Source organism: Chionomys nivalis, chromosome 1, assembly GCF_950005125.1.
Source record: "Chionomys nivalis chromosome 1, mChiNiv1.1, whole genome shotgun sequence".
In the NCBI taxonomy this organism is placed as follows: Eukaryota; Metazoa; Chordata; class Mammalia; order Rodentia; family Cricetidae; genus Chionomys; species Chionomys nivalis.
Genome location: NC_080086.1, coordinates 198,999,772 through 199,021,457, shown reverse-complemented (window position 1 = coordinate 199,021,457; position 21,686 = coordinate 198,999,772). Strand labels below are relative to the sequence as shown.

The window sequence follows — 21,686 nt, the reverse complement described above, 5'->3', positions numbered from 1 at the left end:
AGCTGTACTCTCTGCATCCATCCCCTGCCCCGCTATTAACACAACAAGGAAACTCTGCGCTGCTCATTCCATCTACTCATGGATTTACTTCATGCCAAGCAGGATTTTCAAAGAAAAGGATTATTAATACTAACTACTGGGGTGCTCCTCTTAGAGCCTGAGTGTAGAATTCAACAAGACGAGCTATAAACAGAAACAGGAGTTAATTAAAGGAAGGACTTGTTACGGCTCTGAAGCTTAAGCTCTTTGCCAAAACAAGGGTTCAGGTTGTCTCTACTGTGGCCCACAGAAAGCCTTCACCTGGCTAGGCAGTGCGACTCATTCATCATTCAGAGGTCATTCAAGTTCACTGTGATGGCGTCACAGCTTCAGGGACTGCCTTAGCCCACCTGTGAAGGCTGTGTGGCTGTTTCTCAAGTCACACTGCTGCAGGCAGGTAACATGTCTCCTGCCTTCTCTATCTTGACCCTGGCCAGGTGTTCTCCCATCGTTATCTACACAACTCTAAAATCACAAGTTATAGCAAAAAGCACTTACAAATTTGTAATTGAGTGCTATCCATGGCTAAGATGCCAACAGGCTTTTCTCAACAAACCCAGTCAGATGTATCCATAGTAAGGAAAGCCCTTTCTCCTTCCCCGCTGCTGGCAAAACGTGCAAAGACATTCCATTAGGAACATGAAGCGGGCAGTTTGTCATTTCAGACAAGAAAAGTGTAATGAACGGACTGTGCTCTTACTCACCACTGACGTCAGGGCCATTTGAAAACTATAGATGCGGGCAAGGCCAAAGTCAGCCAGTTTGATTTGTCCACTGCTGGTCACCAGGATATTCTGTGGTTTTAGGTCACGATGCACTACTCGATGAGAATGAAGAAAGTCCAGACCTCGGAGAAGCTGAAACATCATATCCTAAAAGAAATAACAAACATGCAAAAGTCAGTGGGTGCTGCAAGCAGTTCAGGTGCTATAAAAGACACTGCGTCCCCAGCAGACCTGAGATGAAGGCTAGTCTCCTCTCTTGTCACGCTCCCATCTTCTAGAACACTGTGAAATACTTAGCTCCCACCTTGTGTTTCATTAGCGAAAGGACATCTTAGCAGTCATTTCTACGGTATACGAATCACTCTGGAAGGCGCTGCCGGTTAATGCTAAGAAGGGGAACTAGGAGATGGACCAAGGGGAATGCATTTTATTTTATACACTTTTATTTATTAAGTTATTTCAACAGTCAATATATGGCAAACAGTCAAGCATGTTTCTAAATGTTTTCTGTTTAGCAACCTATTTGGTCTAAGCCATAACACTGAGGTGAATTTTCATGTCAAGAATCTGATATATTGAAGTAAGTTCCAAACGTGGCTCAAGGTCACAACTCTGAAGTGAAAGCACAATTGAAATCATCCTTGATTGATTAAATGAAGAAAGACACACAAAAGACAAGGCCTGCTGTTTAATTTCTCTGGCTGTTTATCCAGCTATGATGATGCAGACAGATAGACCAACAAACATGTCTCCTGTTTTCTCCACCCTGACCTTGAGCTGTTCACTTCCCAAACGGCTGGTATCCTCTAAGCTCTGAGACAAAATCAACTTCTTCTTCCCTAAGTAGCTCCTAGCTAGATAGCGCAAGATAGATACCAACATAACAACTACTAGTATAGAAAACTGGAGCTGTTCAGTGGTGGCGCACGCCTTTAATCCCAGCACTCGGTAGGCAGAAGAAAGCAGATCTCTGTTGAGTTCGAGGCCATCCTGGTCTACAGACCAAGTCCCAGGACAGGCCCCAAAGCTACAGAGAATCCCTGTCTTGAAAAACCAAAGATAAACAAAAGGAAAACTAAAACTGGTATGACAGATGATAAGTGAGACGCCTGCTGTGAAAAACCTGACCGGGAGGCTGCAGTCCTGGAACGCTGTGAGCAGATCTCACCAGACATTCCAGCGGGAGTGTGGGAGGCCAGAGCTACAGGTCATTGGCAAAATATAAATATGGCTGAGTTCTACTGTACCCTGAATATCCCAGTGAAGCTCAATTCAAACCTATTGGGTTGTCTGGCAGAACATCCAGGCAATGGTGTGGTCGCTGCTTACTGTTAGGTTTAGAGCAGGAATTCGAAACCAAAACCAGAACAGAACGATAAAGAGAAACATCTGAAAATAAAGAGCAGAGACCCTTTAGACGTGTGACCAGGGCTGAGGAGCGCGTCGGGAGAGAGCGATGATACAAAGACAGACAGAAAGGTGCTCTGCCAGTGATCCCACCCATTGAAGATGTCGGAGTATAAAACTGTAAGCTCATTTGGGAATCTTTTATTTAAAAGGAGAACCTTCAATGTAAAAACTAAGCCCAAATGAAGAATGCCACTACTCAGATGCCCTGCCTCAAAAGGGCTGCACAGAGAAGCCCTTCCTCTGGTGTGGCTGCGGGTGCTTGGAGGCCAGTGCAGCCATACTCCTGGAGGGCAAGGCAGCACCAGAAGCTGGCATCAGAACACGAGTTACGCGGCAATGGAAGCTCACCCCAAGACTCCAGAGAAAAGGCCAGTGTGTGACAGGGCTGGAGTGACTGGAGAGACAATCTAAGACGCTCCCACTGTGAAGCCATGGAAGAGAAGGAGCTGAGATTTCAATGGAGACTACAGGAAGACGGAGGCGAGAAGAGTCCGGGACATTCGATGAGAAAGACTGCAGACACTGAGCCGGCTGTGCGTGCCACAGGCAAGTGGCTACTCAAGGTCATGGGATCTCAGATGACGCCACCGAAGGCCCATAGGTTGGGAGTGGAGCACCAGGGTTTGGTGTTTGCCTGACAGGTTTCAGTCCTGCTTTGGTCTAAGCATTCCTTGCTAGTCTCTTGTTCTTCGCTTTTGGAATGAGAGTGTCTATCCCATGCTACTGTGCACTGTAAGAATACAACTTGTCTTCTGGTTTTACAGGGCTCACAGTTAAGAATCTGCCCTGAGTCTCAGGAGACTGGATTTCTGGACAGTGTTTGAATTATTCCAGATGGGGATTCTTAAAGCTAGGTTGAGTAAAGTTAGTATTAATTATGAAGTGTCCACGAGCCTCTGAGGGCAAGGGATGATGTGCTGTGATCTGAATGTGAACTATTCCTCATAGGTTCAATGTGTTTGAACATGAGGTTCCCTACTGATAGTCCCATATTGGTCGGGGCTGGGGGTAGAGGCTGGGGAGGCTTTGGGAGACAGCTGCCTTAGGCCAGGAGAAATGCCGAGGGTAGCTGGCCCACTTTTGGCTTGAGTTCTCTGCTTCTTGGTTGTCACCTTATGTTACTTATGTGACTTATGTTACGTCGGGGCTGTGTCCTGTCGCTGATACTGTGCCTTCCTCACTATGACAGGACATTCTAAACAGTGAGACAAAATTAACCCGCCTCAAAAAATGAATGAATGGACGAATGAAGTGACCTATCTCTAACTGAATTGCCTCTATCTAATATTTAGTTAGGGCAAAAGGAAAATAATACAATCACTAAACCAGTTTACTGAGAACAACATTGGTTTTGGATTCACTTTCTGAAGTTTAGAATTCTGTCTGCTTAAAATCAAATCCTTAGTTTTTCTAGGTGTCGCATGGAAAAAATAGCATTTACTTTTGCTAATAGGAGGTTCAAATCAAGGCATGCAGCAGGGGAGGATTGTTTCAGGCACACGGTGAGCATTTAACACATGGAACTTTATTAAGATGAGAATGGCTGTGTTGTCTCCTGTTTTCTGGGAAAGCCAGATGCACATCAGTCAATTGTAAGGTTAGTGTGAACAAGGTGCTAAGAGGGGATTCACAACGATACAGGGGTATGGACATGATTTCTGAGATCCCCTGCTGGGCATTCTGAGATACTCTCTAGCTCCCAAATGTGGGTATCTTGAAGAAGACCTGCTCTTGTGAGGGGTGGCCTTGCAACACGTGGGAACTGACGTTAGTCAAAGAACTTGCCGCGAGTAAACAGCAGTGTGAGAGGAGACACAGGATGCGAAGGCAAAAGATCGTTATTAGAAACCATGCGCAGAGCTTGTTAGCACCGGATTTTTAAAAAGCATGACTGACTTCAGGCAATGTCCCGCTGGCTCATTATCTAAACTTCCGATACACAGAGCATCTTTCTTTTAAAGTAGCACAGGGAATAAATCTGCCTGATTCATGTTGCACTGGTCAGACAACTCAAGTAGACAATTCAGAACATAAAATTTAAAAACTTGAACTAATTTATTAATTGATAAAGCCCACATGAATTTACAAAAAGCTTGTACTATAGAGTAAAAAAGTATGCACTGGTTTTGTCTTCTAGCGTAGTCATTACAAGCTTAATCATAGAATGAAAAACAAGTATGTATGACCGTGCACTTAAAGAAGAGATGTACACAACAGAGGAAGAGGAAAAGTCCTGCTTATGCTCTAACTACTAAGAGAACAGAGAAAATTTCACTGTCAAATAATCTTTGTGGACATTTTTACTTTCTTTTCAAAATCACAAACATTACATTTATAAAAATAAAATGTTTAAATAATAGTTACCTGTATACTTTATTTTATAGTGTTAAAAAATACAATTTATAGCCGGATGGTGGTGATACACACCTTTAATCCCAGCACTCGGGAGGTAGAGACAGGTGGATCTTTGTGAGTTCGAGGCCAACCTGGTCTACAAGAGCTAGTTCCAGGGCAGTTAGGGATGTTACACAGAGAAACCCTGTTTCAAAAAACCCAAAAATTATTGAAGCGGTAAAATAGCTCTCTGGGTAGAAGTGTTTGCAGTACAAGCTGATGATCGGAGCTCAACCTCAGGAACCGACAGTGGAAGGAGAGAAGTGACTCCAACCGTTTGTCCTCAGACCTTATACACACACTCGCATGCGCGCGCACACGCACACACATACGCCACAACAACAAATTATGGAGAATATTGTGTAAATTAAACAAAATTCTTCTACTTTGTTTCATACAATGTAACTCTTAGTGGCTATGTAGTCTTCCTTCTTGAGGTATGTCATTAATTATTATTTGGTGCTGTTTTGGTACCTATAGTACCAAACAAAGAGGTCAAGCTCTTTGTTTAAAGGCTAATGTGACTTTCCAAAATAATATCCAAGCATGGATTAAACAGTATGATCCACATCCCCTTATTCACATTCACTCCATGCTAATGACATGTGGAGAGAATTGGTCTATGTAAGAATTTACTACTCTTCCAGTACTCAGGAGGCAGAAACGGGCGGCTCTGGAGTTCAAGGCCAGTGTGTCTACAGAGATAGTTCCAGCACAGCCAGGGCTGCACAGGGAAACCTTGTCTGGGGGAAGGGGAGGCAGTGGAAGACACTACTCAGGCACCACATTAAGACATTGTTCCAACTCTGCAGGACAATACAAATGAATGAACTACCGTATAATTTAATTAAGAATCTGCTTCAGTCGCCAGAACCATTTTTATAAAGAAGTCAAAGGATTGTCAATGTGCTTTATCTCAATTTACAGCAGAGGTCCTCAACTGGTAGGCTGCGACCCCTGGGGGGCTGTCAAACGTCCTTGACACAGATATTTACACTAGGATTCACAACCGTGGCAAATTTTCAGTTATGAAGTAACAACTTGAATAATTTTATGATTGGGGTCACTGCAACATGAGGAACTGTTAAAGGGTGGCAGTATCAGGGAGATTTAGAACCACTGTCTCACGGTGTAAGACACTTTCAGTCAGCTCAAGATCTTAATCTAAATTCACCTGTCCCAAGTGCAGTGCAATGAAATCAGAAGCTGATGAACCTAGGGGTGTGCCCAACGTGCTCTTCAAGGTGAGCACACCTTGATGTGTCTCCCTGTTACTCATCCAGGACAGTTTGGTACAAACAGCCTGACCATCTAGCTATTCTTGTGGTGAGCTGTCAAGGGGGGAGGGGGGATGACAAGACACACACACTCTCTCTTTCTAAGCCATGTGACAGGAAGTGTGTTTTCACAGGATCCTATGGCAGAGAGAGTCTGACTCTGGGTGACAGTGGCCGACAAGGAAGTCAGCCTTTGGCTGCTCCTTCAAAGACTCCAGACCTCAGTCTGAATTCCAGGGATCTCTAAGGCTTGCAAATCAAAGGTTTCTTTTAGTAGTCCTGGAGTTGACTCTGTTTATTTCTTTAAATAAGAATAAGCAAACTAAAAATCTTTCTGAAAAAGCCTTATGATGGGCCCTATTTTCCAATTACTGATAGCACAAGTTAATTCTTACTGATATTGAAATACCCAACATAAACCCTCTGACTAGTCTCAGAAATGGCAATTTTAAAATGAGTAATTCTGGTGATACCTCCCCCCCCCACTAATTTAGCGTTGGGTTATTTATGTTCTCAAAGTTAATCTCTAAAAATATACAAACATTCATTCAAAAATTAAAAATAAGATGCAATTTATGGACAGTACTACTTATTTTTCTCCCTATGTAAGCCATGTTCTTTTTTACTAACAATATTTTTATTGTTTACTTGGAAATTTCACATAATATACTCAATCACGTTCACTTTCCAGTCCTTCCAGGTCCACCCCCCACACTTGTGACCTCCCCCAAAACAAAAGGAGGAGAAAAAAAGAAAAATATACCAAGTCTAATTTGTGTTGTCCATGTGCCCACGAGCCATAGTCAAATCTAAGTGGCCAAATCCTTGAAGAAAACTGGTCCTTCCCCGCCCCACCCCAAGGAAGCCATCAGCTGGGAAGAACATCCCTATCACAATTTTATCACAATTTTAAAGAGTTCTCTCCAAAGCCAGGCAGTGGTGGCACACACCTTTAATCCTAGCACTCAGAAGACAGAGGGCAGGCGGATCTCTGTGATCACCTGGTCTACAGAACTAGTTTCAAGATAGCCAGGGCTGTTACAGAGAAACCCTGTCTCAAAAAACCAAAAACAGGTTAAGTTCTCCCTACCTGAAGGAAAGTTGGCAATCTAAACAATAAAAACACTGGTATGCATTCAAATCTTACATAAATAATTTTTAAACAATTTATACAAAAATAGTTCTGCATAATGTAAGATGTAACAAAACCAACTAAACAAAACGTGTCAAGATGTCTGTGGACAGTGTGTGTGGTCCACTTTATGTTGACACCAGAAGCCTTGGCATTTCAAGGAACAGGGTGCCCCAAACAAAGCTATCAACAGAAGCACTAAGCTCAGGCTTCTAAGAGAATTTCTCCAAAGCTCATCTTCCTTTCCAACTGGAATGTCTTCTAAAGGCCGCTTTAGAAATGGTCGAGAAAGCAGTGCAGTCACGGTGCAGAAAGAGCAGAGGCAACATAAAGAGCCCATCTACAGATGTGCCCAGGTGTGACGGGGCTACGACCTTCCACTTAAAAGCATATTTAGCTGGATGTTGAGAGCCTATTTTGTATGTCAAGAAGTTACACAAGCATGTTGTGGATAAGTGTATATAGTCCAGGTAAAACACTTTGCCAAGTTTCAATAGAGAGTTTACCTTTTCCTAAAAATTTTACAATTCAGATTTCAGCCTTTACACTCAGGAGGGTTTTGCTCCAAGCATGAGCACTTGTATTCTATCTCCATAGATCTCATTTATACCAGGAATCAAGTAGAATAAATGTGCCCATAGCCTTCCTTTCCTTTGAAGTGTTCAGTTCTCACTGAAGTTGGTAACCAGGTTATTTTCTAGTTGTCAATTCTGCATCCATAAGTGCCATTGTTGTATGGTGGTGTTTCCTAGACTTTCCCTGATGCAGTTTTACCTTTGTTGGATTTGTATAATAAACAATTGTTTAAAAAAAAAAAAAAACAGTTTTCTTGACTGGCTTTGTGTCTAGACTATGTCTTTTGCGGGGGTGGGGTGGGGGTGGGGGTGGAAGACGCTGTGTCCCCCATTCTCTATGGTGAGTCTGCAGTCATCGAGTCAGTGACAGCACTGGTCATGAACTTCCACATAGTTTCTGGCTATACAGCATTGGCCACAGACATCAACATGGTTTCAGGTGGCAGCACAGACCACAGACATCCAGGCCTTCGGTGGTAACCAGAGCCATGGACACCAACACGGTCCCTGAAAGCCATGTTCATTGCAAAGATGTTATTATGGTTCCTTCAGAACAGGATACCATGGCACCTGCCTGTAATCTGAACACTCAGGACCTGGAGCTTGAGGCTAGTGTGAGTTACACAGCAAGACAATGGCCCCTCCAATAAAAGCTCGCACCCCTACATCTGCATGATATCTTGTTCTAAGGCGTGTCAGGAATGTCACATGTAAAGCAGGGGTTTTCCTGACAACCTGGTAACAGCAGATTGAACTCAGGTGGAGGCTGTGGCTATAGGAGGTGCGGTAAAGATGACCTGGGCCCACAAGAAACCTCAGATGTTGAAGTCAGAGGGAAAGCAAAGGACTTCACAAACCAATGAGGACTAGTCATACCAGAATCAGTTTTGTTTGTTATTATTAATATTGAGACACACACTTTGAATTGTAGTAAAGGACACAACTGACTTACCATCTTGGACCATTTTAACTGTATGTTCAGTATTAAGCCAGTCACGTTACTGGGGAGTCAATCTCTGAAACGGTTTCATCTTGCAAAACTTGGAACTCTATACCACTCCACCACAATTCCTGCTTTCCTCTCCTCTCAACCCTGGCAGCTATGTTGTCTCTGACTTTACTCTAGAAACCTCGTATGTGGAATTACAGTGTATCCCTTTGGGCGTGGCTCCTTTTAGAGTAAGTCTCCATAATAAGTATGTATCAGTGCTCCTTAGAGACTGTTTAGTATTTAAATTCATTGCCTCCCACCCTTTCATTCATCGAAGGACATAGACTGCCTCTACTTGTTGACTTCTGTGACACACACTGCTTTGAACAGGCATGTAATTTTATTTGCAACCTCCACTTTCAATTTATTTGGATACAAACTCAGAGATGGGATTGCTGGATCTACTTCTAGGACCTGTAAAATCTCAGTTCTTCCACAAGCAGTCCAACAGTGTTAATCACATGACTAAACAGAACATCAGATCCATGCTGGGACCCACTTGAGTCATCAGGTGGGCTTACCATGCCCACCACTTTCTGGGAAAACCTGTGCAGGGTCACAACACCAAGCTGACACTTTTGACTTAACTCAAAACTCAAAAGGCCTTTGCTCCTATTGTGTTCTCGGATCAATTTTGAATGGTGATGACAATCTTCAGAGACTCTTTTATACACAGTCATGCATGAGTAAAGCCGACTTCTCGCATCAGTTCACAAGAGAATGCTACACTCCAAACCCACAAAGAGCAACAAGTTCTCAAGACGTGAAAAGAAGGTTTGAGGTAGATTCTTTAAAACATTCAGGCTGCCTTGCAAGGTCTAAGAATGGTGAATTTAAAGTGGGCAATTAACCAAAAGATTAGAGACAGGCTCTAAGAGTCATACATAAACACTGTTCCAAAGAGCAGGGCTGGGCTGTGCCCCACTGCCTTCCTCTTAGTGCCTGTCACTGGGCATGAGGGAAAGACAGAGCTGGGGAAGGTGGAAGGCCACCTCAAAGCACCTCAGCAGAAACCAAGTCCTGAGACCTCGCTAGCAGCGCTGGCTCTCTACTGCTTCAATTAAATGGACAGACGCAGAACTTGAGCGGCTATTTTCGTGTATAAATTTATTACCCACATAGCAGTTTATAGAGTCTCCATTATCTTCTCTCTAGAAGTGGTGACTCAATAAAGCAGAAAAGAGACTCATTTTCAGCCAAACCCACAATGTCACTGGCGAACATTCAGGGGACAAAACAATGACATAAATGGACAGTCTGGAAGAAGAAATCATTACCTCATCACGATGGCTCTCATCAACCCACTGTAAAAAGCCATCAGGAAACGAAACTACAAGCATGCAGGGTTAGTGCCGACTTCTTCAGAGCGGAACACAGAACCCAGCACTGCATAAGCAAGAAGATGAGAAGCCCAGGTACTCAGGCTGCGGGTCAGTGACCGAATGATTCAGGTTTTATAGACATTGTGTTGTGATACTTTTACAAAAATTGAACATGCTGTGACAATTTTCCCATTTCAATGCGTACCCCTAAAGAAATAAGTGTCACGCATTTCAGCAGTTGTTTCTGACAAAGGATCTTCTCTTTCCCTCTTCTTCTTCTCAATTCCTTCTTTTGAGACTCCCCCCCTCCACTTCACACTTCCCTCCTAAATGAGGTAATGTGAACCCGAAGTTGCTATCCACGAGAAGATTGTCTAACCCTCTCCTTCTGCAGAGGACAGTTGTGGACAGCCGCAAATGGATGGTCCAAGACATTCAGGACGATTCTAGCTCCATCCACGGTGCCTCAGAAGCACTTTCCTCCTTGGCAAGAGGAGTATGGCAGGAGGTTCTCACCTTACTTCCACCTCCTGTCCACCCGACCCATGGAACGAAAATGCAGAGGATTCAAAGCTAAACACTTTGGTTATGAGTTTGTGCTTACTAGTCATATGAACTAAGGCTGGCCACATGTATTTCCGTGAATCTTTGTTTCCAAGCCAACAAAAAGAAAAAAAAAAAACCCAAAGGGAGATATAAGTTCTAAATTACATAATGTATGTTTATATTTTACACATATTAAGTTGAATGTTACATACTGAAGTATTTAATATATTATAAACTACACACAATATAACCAACTGCCATTTTTTTCAAGAGAACTAAGATATTGCATTAGGCAATGTTACACAGAAGCACCCAGAGACAGGGGCCCAAGGAAGTCTTACTTTAACAAGAATAGAAGACGTGAGCTTGTACCTACACACTCCAGGCTGGTTTGTGATAAGAACCACAGAGGACGCAGGTGCTCTTGTAAGTGATGAGGACGAAGGAGCACTTGAGCCATCTGGGTAGTGGGCTAGGGTTCAGTCTGCTGTGGGAAAGTGCTGTAAAAGAGAACACAAGCAGACAGAGATCTAGGAAAGCATGGTGCTTGGGAGTTAGAACCAGCCACAGTATCACCAGAAAGACATTGCTAAGTGGTGCCACACTTCCAGCCTTCCTGCGGGGACTTTACAGTGTCACATCTTACAGTCAGTGTGGGTAAGGAATACAAAAAACTAGGTTGTTGTTATTGATAGTTTAGCATGTGGGATAAACAGAAGGTGAAGGAGGCTATTAATATGCTTTGGGTATAATACATCAAGAGCATGAGCCAGAATACTGAAAAGAGAGGAATGAGAGAAAGCCATCATGACGGCAAATGCGGCTTTTGCGTTTTCATGGGTTAACTATACTGGGATGCCTTTTGAGAGCTCGAGAACATCTCATCTTCCAACATCTAGTCTCAGTTTCCTCACTCTAAAGTGTGGACAAGGCTCTCTTGTAGAGTGGTAAACTTCTCAGCATGAGGAATGGGTTCAGAAGTTGAGTCGTTAAATCAAAGGCTCGACCATCACCATTAGCAAGGGTATCTGGCAACACACAGCCATTCTGCTTCTCTCCAACGGCACCTTAGCATCCCATCTCTCTACATCCTTGTTATTAAGATCTATAAACACAACTGTGCCCACACTAAAGGCCAGAACCTGTAATATTCAGCGTTTTAATTGAATCAACTGCCATGTAGCCTGTACTTAATTTGAAACTCTACTGACTGCTAGTTTTAGGTCTATAAGGATCTTTAAAATTAGTTATTATTTAATGAGCAGAGGATCTGTCTCTTTTCATAAATAACCCAGCTTTCTAAGGTACATTAAGTTTTTTAACTTATTCTTAGAAAAAACTTTTGAGGTTCTCCAATGGCTGAGAAGGAAGTTTCTTTCAAATTGTCTTTTGAGGGCTCTTCCAGGTCAGCACCCATATACTAAATGTTACCTAACAGATAGACAAACATACACCACACACACATGCTACTGGGGGGAAATTCAGGTAAGTTTTCTTATGTAATTAATTCTGTTGCTTTTGCAGTTTCACAAATAATAACTAGAACTGTGATACTATTTCCTTACGTTATCCACTAATGCCGATCTGTGTGCATTCCCAATGCAAAGAGGAGGAGAGGAGCGAGAGAGAATTCTAAAAAGAACACTTAGCTTCATTTGGTCAAAAAATAGTCTTCACAAGGTTTTTTTTTTTTTAAATTAAGGGTTGTAAAACATTGCGTACCACAATGTACCTTTTCACATGAAAAAGCAAAGGCAGCCTTGCTGTGGTGAGAGGCTGGCACAGCAAGGGAGGAGATCTGTCCTCTTTCCATCAACGCATCTGCACACATTATCTGTGCTGGGGTAGTGCTGCCTACAGAGCTGTTTATGGAGACGCCAAAGAAAAAGCGGTCCTTCAGCAGCCTTCGGTGTATGCTGCTGCAGGAGAGAGCCAGAGGGAGGAGAGCCATGCCCTCTTCACTAGAAACCTCTTGAATCTACAGGAAGAGGGTGCAGGTGGTCACATGTAGGCAGGAAGAGCACAGGGGCCAAGAATAGGAGGGGATTTTCAGGCCAGCACAAACAATCAGGACTGGGTGACAAGGATTTGGCAGGCTACTGTGAACGCTGGCTTCAGGACACGAAGAGGCCAGGGAAAGGAGTCTTAGAGGGTGCAGGCACATCTACCCACCAGGTGCTACTGATGTTTGCAAGTGTTGTTCCCTAAATTGAGCTCTGACCCTTTAGGACTGGTTGTTTTCCATAATACGCCTCTCTTGCTTTCAACCTTCCTGGGTCCACCTAAAGCTCCAAGTCTGTGTCTGTGTGTGTCTGTCTTTCTCAGTATGATGAAAATGTTTTCCATTTCTTCCTACAGGAATCGTGAACCACTTGCCCTCCTTATTTCTACAAATAAAACAGAGACAAAAACCTTACAGGAAAACTTTAGCTTCACTTGAGCTTTTGGTATCTCTTTCACTGTGTCTACCGTAAATTTCCTTTTCTGTTATCTACCACGGCTACCACATTGAACTTCTGTTGTATTCCCTGTCTACTTTCATGTGCACCTGCATATCTCAAATCTATCTTAGGGTCTGGGTAGAGTGGTTCATATCCATTACAGCAGCCCTAGAGAGGTTAAGGCATGAGGACTGCAAACTTCAGGGCCAGTCTGAGCAACCTAAGTGAGACCTGAGCTCAAGAAACCAAGCCCTGGGGATTTATCTCTGTGGCAGAGCTCTTGCCTGGTACATGGAAGACCCTGGGTTTTATTATGAGGAACACACACACACACACACACACACACACACACACACACACTTGAATCCAAATCTTGCCTCTTCCATTTCACTTATCATTCATGGCTTCAACTTTTATACTGGTCACAGTTCGAGACATTCCAAGTCATAATAACTGTTGAGATTCAGCTACGTACACATTTCAATGCTTTCTGATACATTCTCTAGAATATTCCACTATATCAGCAAGCCCAATCTGTACCAAAATGATGTCTTTTCTAAAAGACTCTGTCAAAACCTGTTCTTTAGTCTCTATTTCTTTTTGTATACAAAAGTACAAGGACCTAAAATTTACTAAATGGTGGATTCAGAAATCTTCACAAATTACCTACGTCAGTCATGAGAGCTTCTAAATTACTTTTCAAACAGAAGCATTTGGCCTTTTCTCCCTTTTACACAAATGTGTCTCAGACATGACAAAAGCATTCCAACACACCTAGCTCCCGTATTTAAATTAGTCATCTTTTATTTAATTCTATAATGCTGAGTGATATTTCTAAAAGGTAGCCTAACTCATACAGAAGTCCTCTATTGCTCATCCTGTTCTTAAATTTTTAAGTTTTGTATTTTAAGATACATTTGTATTGTTCTTTGATAATTTGTACAGTGTTTTGATCACATTTTCCCTTTCTACGACTATTCCCAACCTATCTAATCTTGTGGCCTCTATTTTATTTTTAAATCCATCAGTCTAATTTATGCTGCTCAAAGATTCATGGATGTGGGCCTCTTACTGGACTGCGGCTGACTCCTTTCCACTCCCTGCAGTGATCCACTGCCAGCAGCTCCTCAGCTGGGGTGCGGCACTCAAACCCAAGCTGATCCCTAACAACACCGTCTCATTCCTAGCGTTCTCCTGACTGTTACTAAGCACTGAAGATGCCGCAGTCTTGGTCCTTTGGCAGCACTATTCCTCATCTTCCCATTATGCTCCCTCCATTTTCATACTACCCCCCAACATGCACATGTCTTCCAATCAGTGCATCATATCTGGCTCCATGTAACTTGAGGACTTACGGACAATTCTCTACACAAGCACAGTCTCCAGCCCCGCCCCACCCCCATACTCAACAAGCACGGAGCACGGTAAGCACAATCCTGTCCAAGGGCTTACGTGGCTTTCTTGTTTCTGCATTTCCTCCTCTTCCTGTACCCTAAGAAGGCAAGTGGGCAACTCCTTAGCCACTCAGCATTTTATCTTTCCCTTGGGTACTCGGTCTATGTTACTATTTCTCACAGACACCCCTGGAGTGAATCCATTTTCATTCACCCTAAGTTTGTGTCATGAATGGGCTAATGATGAGGACAGACTATAGAGAACAATGGTGTCTTGTTTGGAGCCAACACACATGGGGGGGGTTGTCCTGTAGGGTCAAAGAAGAGCCTAACACCCCAAATCCGACTGGTTCCAACACAAGGGAAAACAATCAATCAATCTGTCCATCCATTAATACATAAGCATGGGAGTGAACACTGTTCTAAAAATGTCATGATTTAGTAATTCTATCTCTGGAAACTCACCCCACAGACCCAACAACTCAAGTTTATATTAAGTCAAAGCAAAGAGGTTCAGTGCTACCTTGTTTTAAAGACATAAAAAACAAAATCAAGCAAACAACAAACTCAGGAAAATTCCTCAAATATTTACCAATGGAAAATAAATTCTATATCCACTAATTTCAATCTGAGATATCCTAACAGCCAGTGTGTTGATTTGGTCTTCAGTTTAATCCTACTGGGAGGTACTGGAATGGAAGTGCCTGTGTCAGCAATGTGCAGGATGTACATCCAGGAGCCTGATGGGGCTGGAACACAGCAGTGCATCTCCTGAAACTCAGCTGACAGATGGCTGCCAATTGTCAAGTGGGTGCTGGGAACCAAACACGGTCCTCTGTAAGGGCTGTTAACCACTAAGCCACCTCTCCAGTCCTGTCTTCCTCTCTTTTTGAAGGTTACCAGAAGTAGACATCTTGTATCACCATGCTATGCAGTAATGTCTCTTTACAGGCCTCAGCAATAGATTCTTGGACTGAAACCTCAAAAGCCATAAGCCAAAATATGCCTTTCCTACCTATACTCCATATCTCAGGTATTTCATTACAAAAATGGAAAGCTAACTAACACAGTATTCCCACAATATGAGAGGAAGCCATTAGAAAGATGGGCAATTTTAACATCTAAGTTAAAGAGTGAAAAAGACTAAATCTTAGTGTGACGCATTAACTTCTGAATTCTACTTTAACACCAGAAAAAGGCATATGCCTATACAGGCAAGGTTATGTGCGTCTGCTAGGTTATCTGATACAATGGTAAAGGGAAAGACGGTTCTGAAAGAAATAAAATAATCTATTTGGCCATATTTTAGTTATTGATTTATTTTATTTGAAATAGGATATCAATGTAGACCATCATGGCCTTCAACATCTCCCGTCTTTGCTTCCCATGTGTTGAGATTACTGGCTTGTGTCACCATGCTTGACATAAACAATACTGACATATGTATCTGTTTTTTTTTCCTAGACTCTTCTTAAAAAGCATTATTTTATGCATTTGTGTATTTGTTGCGCCATGTATGTGTACCACGCACATGCCTTCTGTCTACAGAAACCAGCAGAAAGAAGGTGGTGGATCCCCTAGAATTCAAGTTGCGAGCTGCCATGTGGGTGCTGAGAACCGAACCCAGGTCCTCTGCAAGAGGAGCAAGTGCTTTTCACCACTGACCATCTCTTCAGCCCCCCAAATTAAATTCTTTCTGTTTAGAATGTTTCAAAGTGAAAGCCAAATCAGTAGGGCCTTTCACAGCAACTGTGAACCTAATGGCTGCTAAGAACGAACCGCATAAAAGCTGACAGGCAAAAAACCCAACATGAAGACAAACCTACAACCAAACCCCGAGCAGTCAGGACCGCGTAACTGAATTTTACCTCCCGACTCCTTCCAGCTCCACTGGATTCCTGGCCGTTAAAAACTGCCAATTTTTCCACAAGGTTCCTGAACCTTTCCACTTTCCTGGCCTCTGGCTTTTGAAAAGCAGACAACGTTTTTGCTCAGGTTTTAGAGTCCTCTCAGACATACTGTTAGTCACCTGCTTAGCGTAGCCAGGCTTGCAAATGCTGGCTAGTGTTTCTGTAGCTGTTTATACCTGAATACAGAGAGTCTTCAGTTGGTGTTTTACGGTATATTGAAGAAGAATATAACACCCACGCATTCACGCTTTCTAAGCACACGCACTCATACACTAGGCACGTTACACTCTGAACATCTGAATTATCGGCTCCACAAACTCTTTTTTCTTCTGGGTACCAGTTTGATGGGAGACAATTCATCACAGCAATACACTTCATTTCTTTGACTGCAGGGACTCTGGGGACCTTCTTATAGGCAGTGATACAGTTTTGTTTGCATTGGACAATACTGGGGATCGAACCAAGGGCCCACACAAGCTAAGCATGTGCTTTGCTACTGAGCTGTAACCTCTCCCAGCACAACTTATTATTTTTCCATGGCCATAACCTATTCTCTTCATAATCCAAGACCAACTTTACCAGGTTGTATTTTACAGAGCTAGCCTTTGCCTGTCTTTATAAAAACAAAACATTTCCATTTTCTAGTATGTAGGGTCTTTCTTAGAGTCCAATTCCTCAAAAGGTTCTTGGGGTTCAGTCAAAGAGTAACCTCATATATAACCCCCATTTTAGACTAAGCTCAACAAGACCAAATCAACAACTTCTTTCCTAAACAGGCAATTCTTTTCTCTGATTACCTACTTTTCTTTTCCTCTGGACAAGGAATAACCAACTGTCAAGTCTATCTTCATAATTCTCAGTTCTCCATGTGTTCAACAAAGACACACTCATACTAACTCCCTGCTCTCATTCTCTCTGGCAGATCTTCTGTTGTGATGTCTTCACTGTTCCCTGACTAATCTGTTGAGCATTCTTCTACGACAGCCGCAATGCCTGTCAGCACCTCCACAATCACACAGATCTCTCCGGAGATGCCCAGACGAGTAATAGCTTCCCGGAACTGGCAACAAGCAAAACTCAATCATGGCTTCTAAATCCTAGCCTGTACTGAAGGCTGTCACTCAAAACAGTATCTTGCAAGTCTTTGACATGGTCACTCCCTTCACAAAGTCAGTGTTGCTTTCTTTCCTCTCTTCCTGCAGCACCCACATGGCCTCTGTGTGTTTGTTCTATTTCCTCATAAGCTGGATCTTCTAGCACAGTAGCACACAGATTCAGTATAAGGACTCACAGAACAAATCAGGTGTCAACCTAGAACGCACATGACTCTCACTTAAAACATACTAATAAAATCTGTTATGTCTTAAAACATCAAATATTAGAGTATTTTTTAAATTAGCGTTTCAATTTGGTCGGTGACATCTAGGAAACATTGACTCAAATCTGAGGGAAAGTGCACAGATGTTAAATAGACTATGTAATTCCCAGGCCTTTTACTTTTAAAGTGTTCCAATGTGCAATGGAAAATTCTTAACATGAACTCCCTTTATTTATGATGGCATATTGTGCTCTATATTTAGCCACTTTATAATAAAAGTTTATAGGATTGACCTTTCAGAGGATTGAAGACTTTTAATAGCAAGTTAAATAACTCTTATATTATCAGCAAGAGGTAATGGAACAAAGGACTACGGGGGAGGAAAACAGGTTTTACGGGCACCAAATAGATGAAGTAACACTAGGGAAGCATGAAGGCCTCTCCACAGAGAATACTTGACCTCACTGTAGACAACGCGAAGATCCAGGCATCACCAGAGAGAGCACTAGGGCAGCATGGGATTTCTGACATTTGAAGCAACACTGTGGCAACTACAAAATACACATTGTCTTCCATCATTAGGACAGAAGATTGTGCACACATCTATCTATACATTTCAGTGCCTGTGACTTACACATCTTTATAGCCGTTCTACAGATAAAGAAACTGAAGTTCAGGGAGCTTAAGTGACTTACTTGCTCACTATTAACAAAGTGTCATGTTGCCAGGGACTTTGATCACATCAAATAGATAAATGAAATATACAGACATTCCCTTTTGGGTCTTTGGATTGGGGGAGTATCAAAACAGTATTATAGTTTACTATAATCCGGTTGGCATGATGCTTACTGAAAAGCTACTAAGGGTTGTCGTGTATTAATCCCAACAGCCACCCCTTTCCAGGCCAATGGAATTAATGTCTTCTGAGATAAAAGATACATGTGGTTCTGTAACTAAAGGCCAACTGAGAAAATAAAATAAATGCCAGTGTCCAGAGCCAACCTGAAATTCTGCAGGGTTCGCAAGGGAGATCCTCATTCCCTGCACCTTGGTCCTTTCAGCCTCCTTTGGGCTCCTCCACATGGCTCACAGGAAACTGTCTGCTTCCTTGTGGTACTTGCCATCTATCTTTTTCTGTTTTTAAAAAAGTAGGTTTTATTTTCAGCTTAAGTATTCTAGACAGGCCAGGCAGTGGTGGAGCACACCTTTAATGCAGTACTCTGGAGGCAGAGACAGGTGGAGCTTCATAAGTCTGAGACCTGCCCAGGTCTATAGAGTGAGTTCCAGGATAGCCAGGACTGTTTAACAGAGAAACCCTGTCTTGTAAAACAAAACAAACAAAGAAAAGCCTTCTTGGCTTGGCTCTGTGTAAGGAGACAGAAGGTTTGTCTCATTTTCAGCCCTCTCCGTGGTATGATGGGGGCACTGCATCGTGAGTAAGATGTCGAGCAAACGTCTGCCGAGCGCAATGAAAGCCACCTTCACCTGAAAATATGGGTACGAATGGCTAAGAACTGCCAGGGAGGTAATTATCTGGAGCATAAACAAAGAGAGTACGATGTTAAGAATGAAGTTCTAGCGCGTGCACATGCACATACACACCCACCAGTTACCGATTCTGATCTAGGTTAGCAAAAGTGAGGATGAAGTTTAACACTGCTTTCAGGGGGATGTGCAAGTAGGTACAGCAATTCGTTCATGCTAGTAACAAGTCACGATAAGTACAGACCTCTATTATTAAAAACACTCCTAAGGAAATGAGAACAAAATCGCCTTTTATGGCTTATACAAAGTCTGATGTCTGGAATAGATGGCAATTTTAGCACTAACATTACTGCAGGGCTTCTAGTAACTTGCTAATGGCTCCAGGTTATGTAAGAAGGTAGAGATATTCAAATCCAAAGTTACCTCCATATGTACATTTTATAATTTCACTGCTTTCTGCTTACAGTATACTTTCAAGTCTTAGGAAACAGTTTCTGGGGAGTCTGACAATGATCCCCTCAGTTTTGCTTAGTTTGCCAACTTTTTGATCTCAGTAGGCAAATCTCAAAATTTCCAGCTTGAGCTGGGGCTGGAATGGTAAAGGAAAGACGGCCACATGTGAACTCTCTGTCAGGAGCATGGAACCAGGCCTGGTATAACCTGGAATCCCTGGCATTTGGGGGATTGGAAGGCAGAGGCAGGGAGCCCTGAACTGGGTGATGGCCTGGGCTACTTGGTGAGAACTTGTCTGACTGTTTGTTGAGACAGGGTTTCTTTGTAGCTTTGGAGCCTGTCCTGGAACTCGCTCTGTAGATGAGGTTGGTCTCAAACTCCAGAAGACCCGCCACTACCGCTGGCTTTGTTTTTCTTTTAAGAATAAGTGTGTGTGTGAGAGAGAGAGGAATCTTTTGACTTCCTTCGTGTTCCCTTCACAGGTCTCACAGAAAATGTGGGGCACCCTTCAGAACAAGAAGTCATATCAGAAAAACAACAAAGCGCCGTGTCTATTCCCGAGCAGCAGATCTGCATATAGAAAATGTTCTCCCTAACTCTAGATACAGTTTCAGGGGCAGCAAGGAAAGACAATGTATAAAGGAACAGAGTCAAAAGTTAAGGAACCATCCTTTGTTTCTAAATGCTGTCACCGATGCCACAGGTATTAACAACAATAAAATGTACTGCATCTGTTTTCATTTCGTTTCTCACTAGGGACTTACAATAATTATAATCATAAAAATAAAATTACTTTAATGGCCCAGAGGGTATTGAAATGCTAAAACATTTATATAAATGGGACTTACTCACATTGACATATATATAAATTGTACATAATTTTACTATAGGGGCTAAAATGAAAACAGTCTAGTAGATTGTGCAAGAGTCAAGTTTACCTCCTGGGTCTTAACTTGTGTGAACTTGGGCAAGTCATTAAATAGTGATTAATGTCAAATGTTTCTACCTGTAAAACTAGCACCATACTACAACCCAACTGCACCACAACAGTCCAGCTTAAGGGCCTGAGAAGATGCCCTCAGAACTTAAGGAGCCAAATCCGCATCGAAGTACACAGGGAACATTAATTTTACTTCAACTTGTGGGGAAGACAGTGTCTTCAGTGACATCAGAGAGGCCGAAGCATTGCACTGCTCATGAACAGTTGCACTTATTGATGCACGAGGCTTGTGTCTACTTGAGAGCAAGCTCGGAGGGCAAAGCTCTGGGGAAATGGATGCAGTGAGTCATTAGAACCTGAAGTGAAGTGAGATGAAATGCTACATCAAATCCTGTCCAACCGTTTCCCATGAGAACTCGACAATTACAAACCCAACGAATGCTAGAAGAGTTCTGAGCTGACACGTTGGAACACAAGTGTCTTCAATGAAATAAGCCATTTTTTGAAATGTAGTCACTATTAATTAATGGCAAATAAGAATTTTTATGGAGTTCCATGAGGACAGATGACGACCTGAGCGGTACACCATGATTGATGTCATTACTCTGAATACCACAGTTGTTAGTGATGATTTGGGGCCTTCCCAGGAAGTTCACGCCACTGTGCTCTGTCTATTGTCTCAGCACTGTGGCTCAGTGGGTATTTTCTCTCCTGTGGCTGTTCCTCTACAGCCCACACAGTCTGCAGGTAAGAATTCCATCTGAAGCTGGATAGCTCTGGACAGATGCTAAGATCAGGCCTAAAGTACAATTCCAAGAAAACCATCCTATTTAAATATCCAGAAAGTATTATAAATTTATTTTCCATCTGTTTTCATACTTAACTGAAATAAGAATCTACTTTACGGTGTATAAATCCACTTCTGAACACCAAATTGTGGCATTTATTAGTGTACTAAACTTTATGCTTTAATATGGACCTAAGCTTAGATACTTCACAGTCAATTACTGATTATCCTCCTAAAATCAGAGCTTAATGACATGAGTAATAGAAAAATCATGTGCAGTCTACCTTCAAAAGGGCAAGGAGAGAGCCCTGAAGTAGGGACGGAGCACACATTCATGTGAGCTCACATTTAATGATTTTCTTTGTGGTCTAAATCTTTAAAGAATTTTAAAATACCCAACAGGGTTCTCCAAATCCATACACTGATGTTTAAATTAAGTCTAGTATTTAATGTCAAAATTATGTGTTATTACATAAAATTAAACAGGAAGATGGTTTTCTGAGTCCACAGGGCCACGGAGAACCACTGCAGACAGACTGAGGAAGGC

General features: G+C 42.5%; 1 protein-coding gene across 1 annotated transcript in view; it reads right to left on the bottom strand.

Moving 5' to 3' along the window:
* The window catches only part of Cdk6 (cyclin dependent kinase 6), a 177,186-nt gene that overhangs the window by 89,327 nt on the left and 66,173 nt on the right, over positions 1 to 21,686 (bottom strand). The window contains exon 3 of the mRNA XM_057771599.1: positions 744 to 911. Within this exon, the coding sequence (XP_057627582.1) occupies positions 744 to 911 (168 nt within the window). The remainder of the gene's footprint in view (positions 1 to 743; positions 912 to 21,686) is intronic.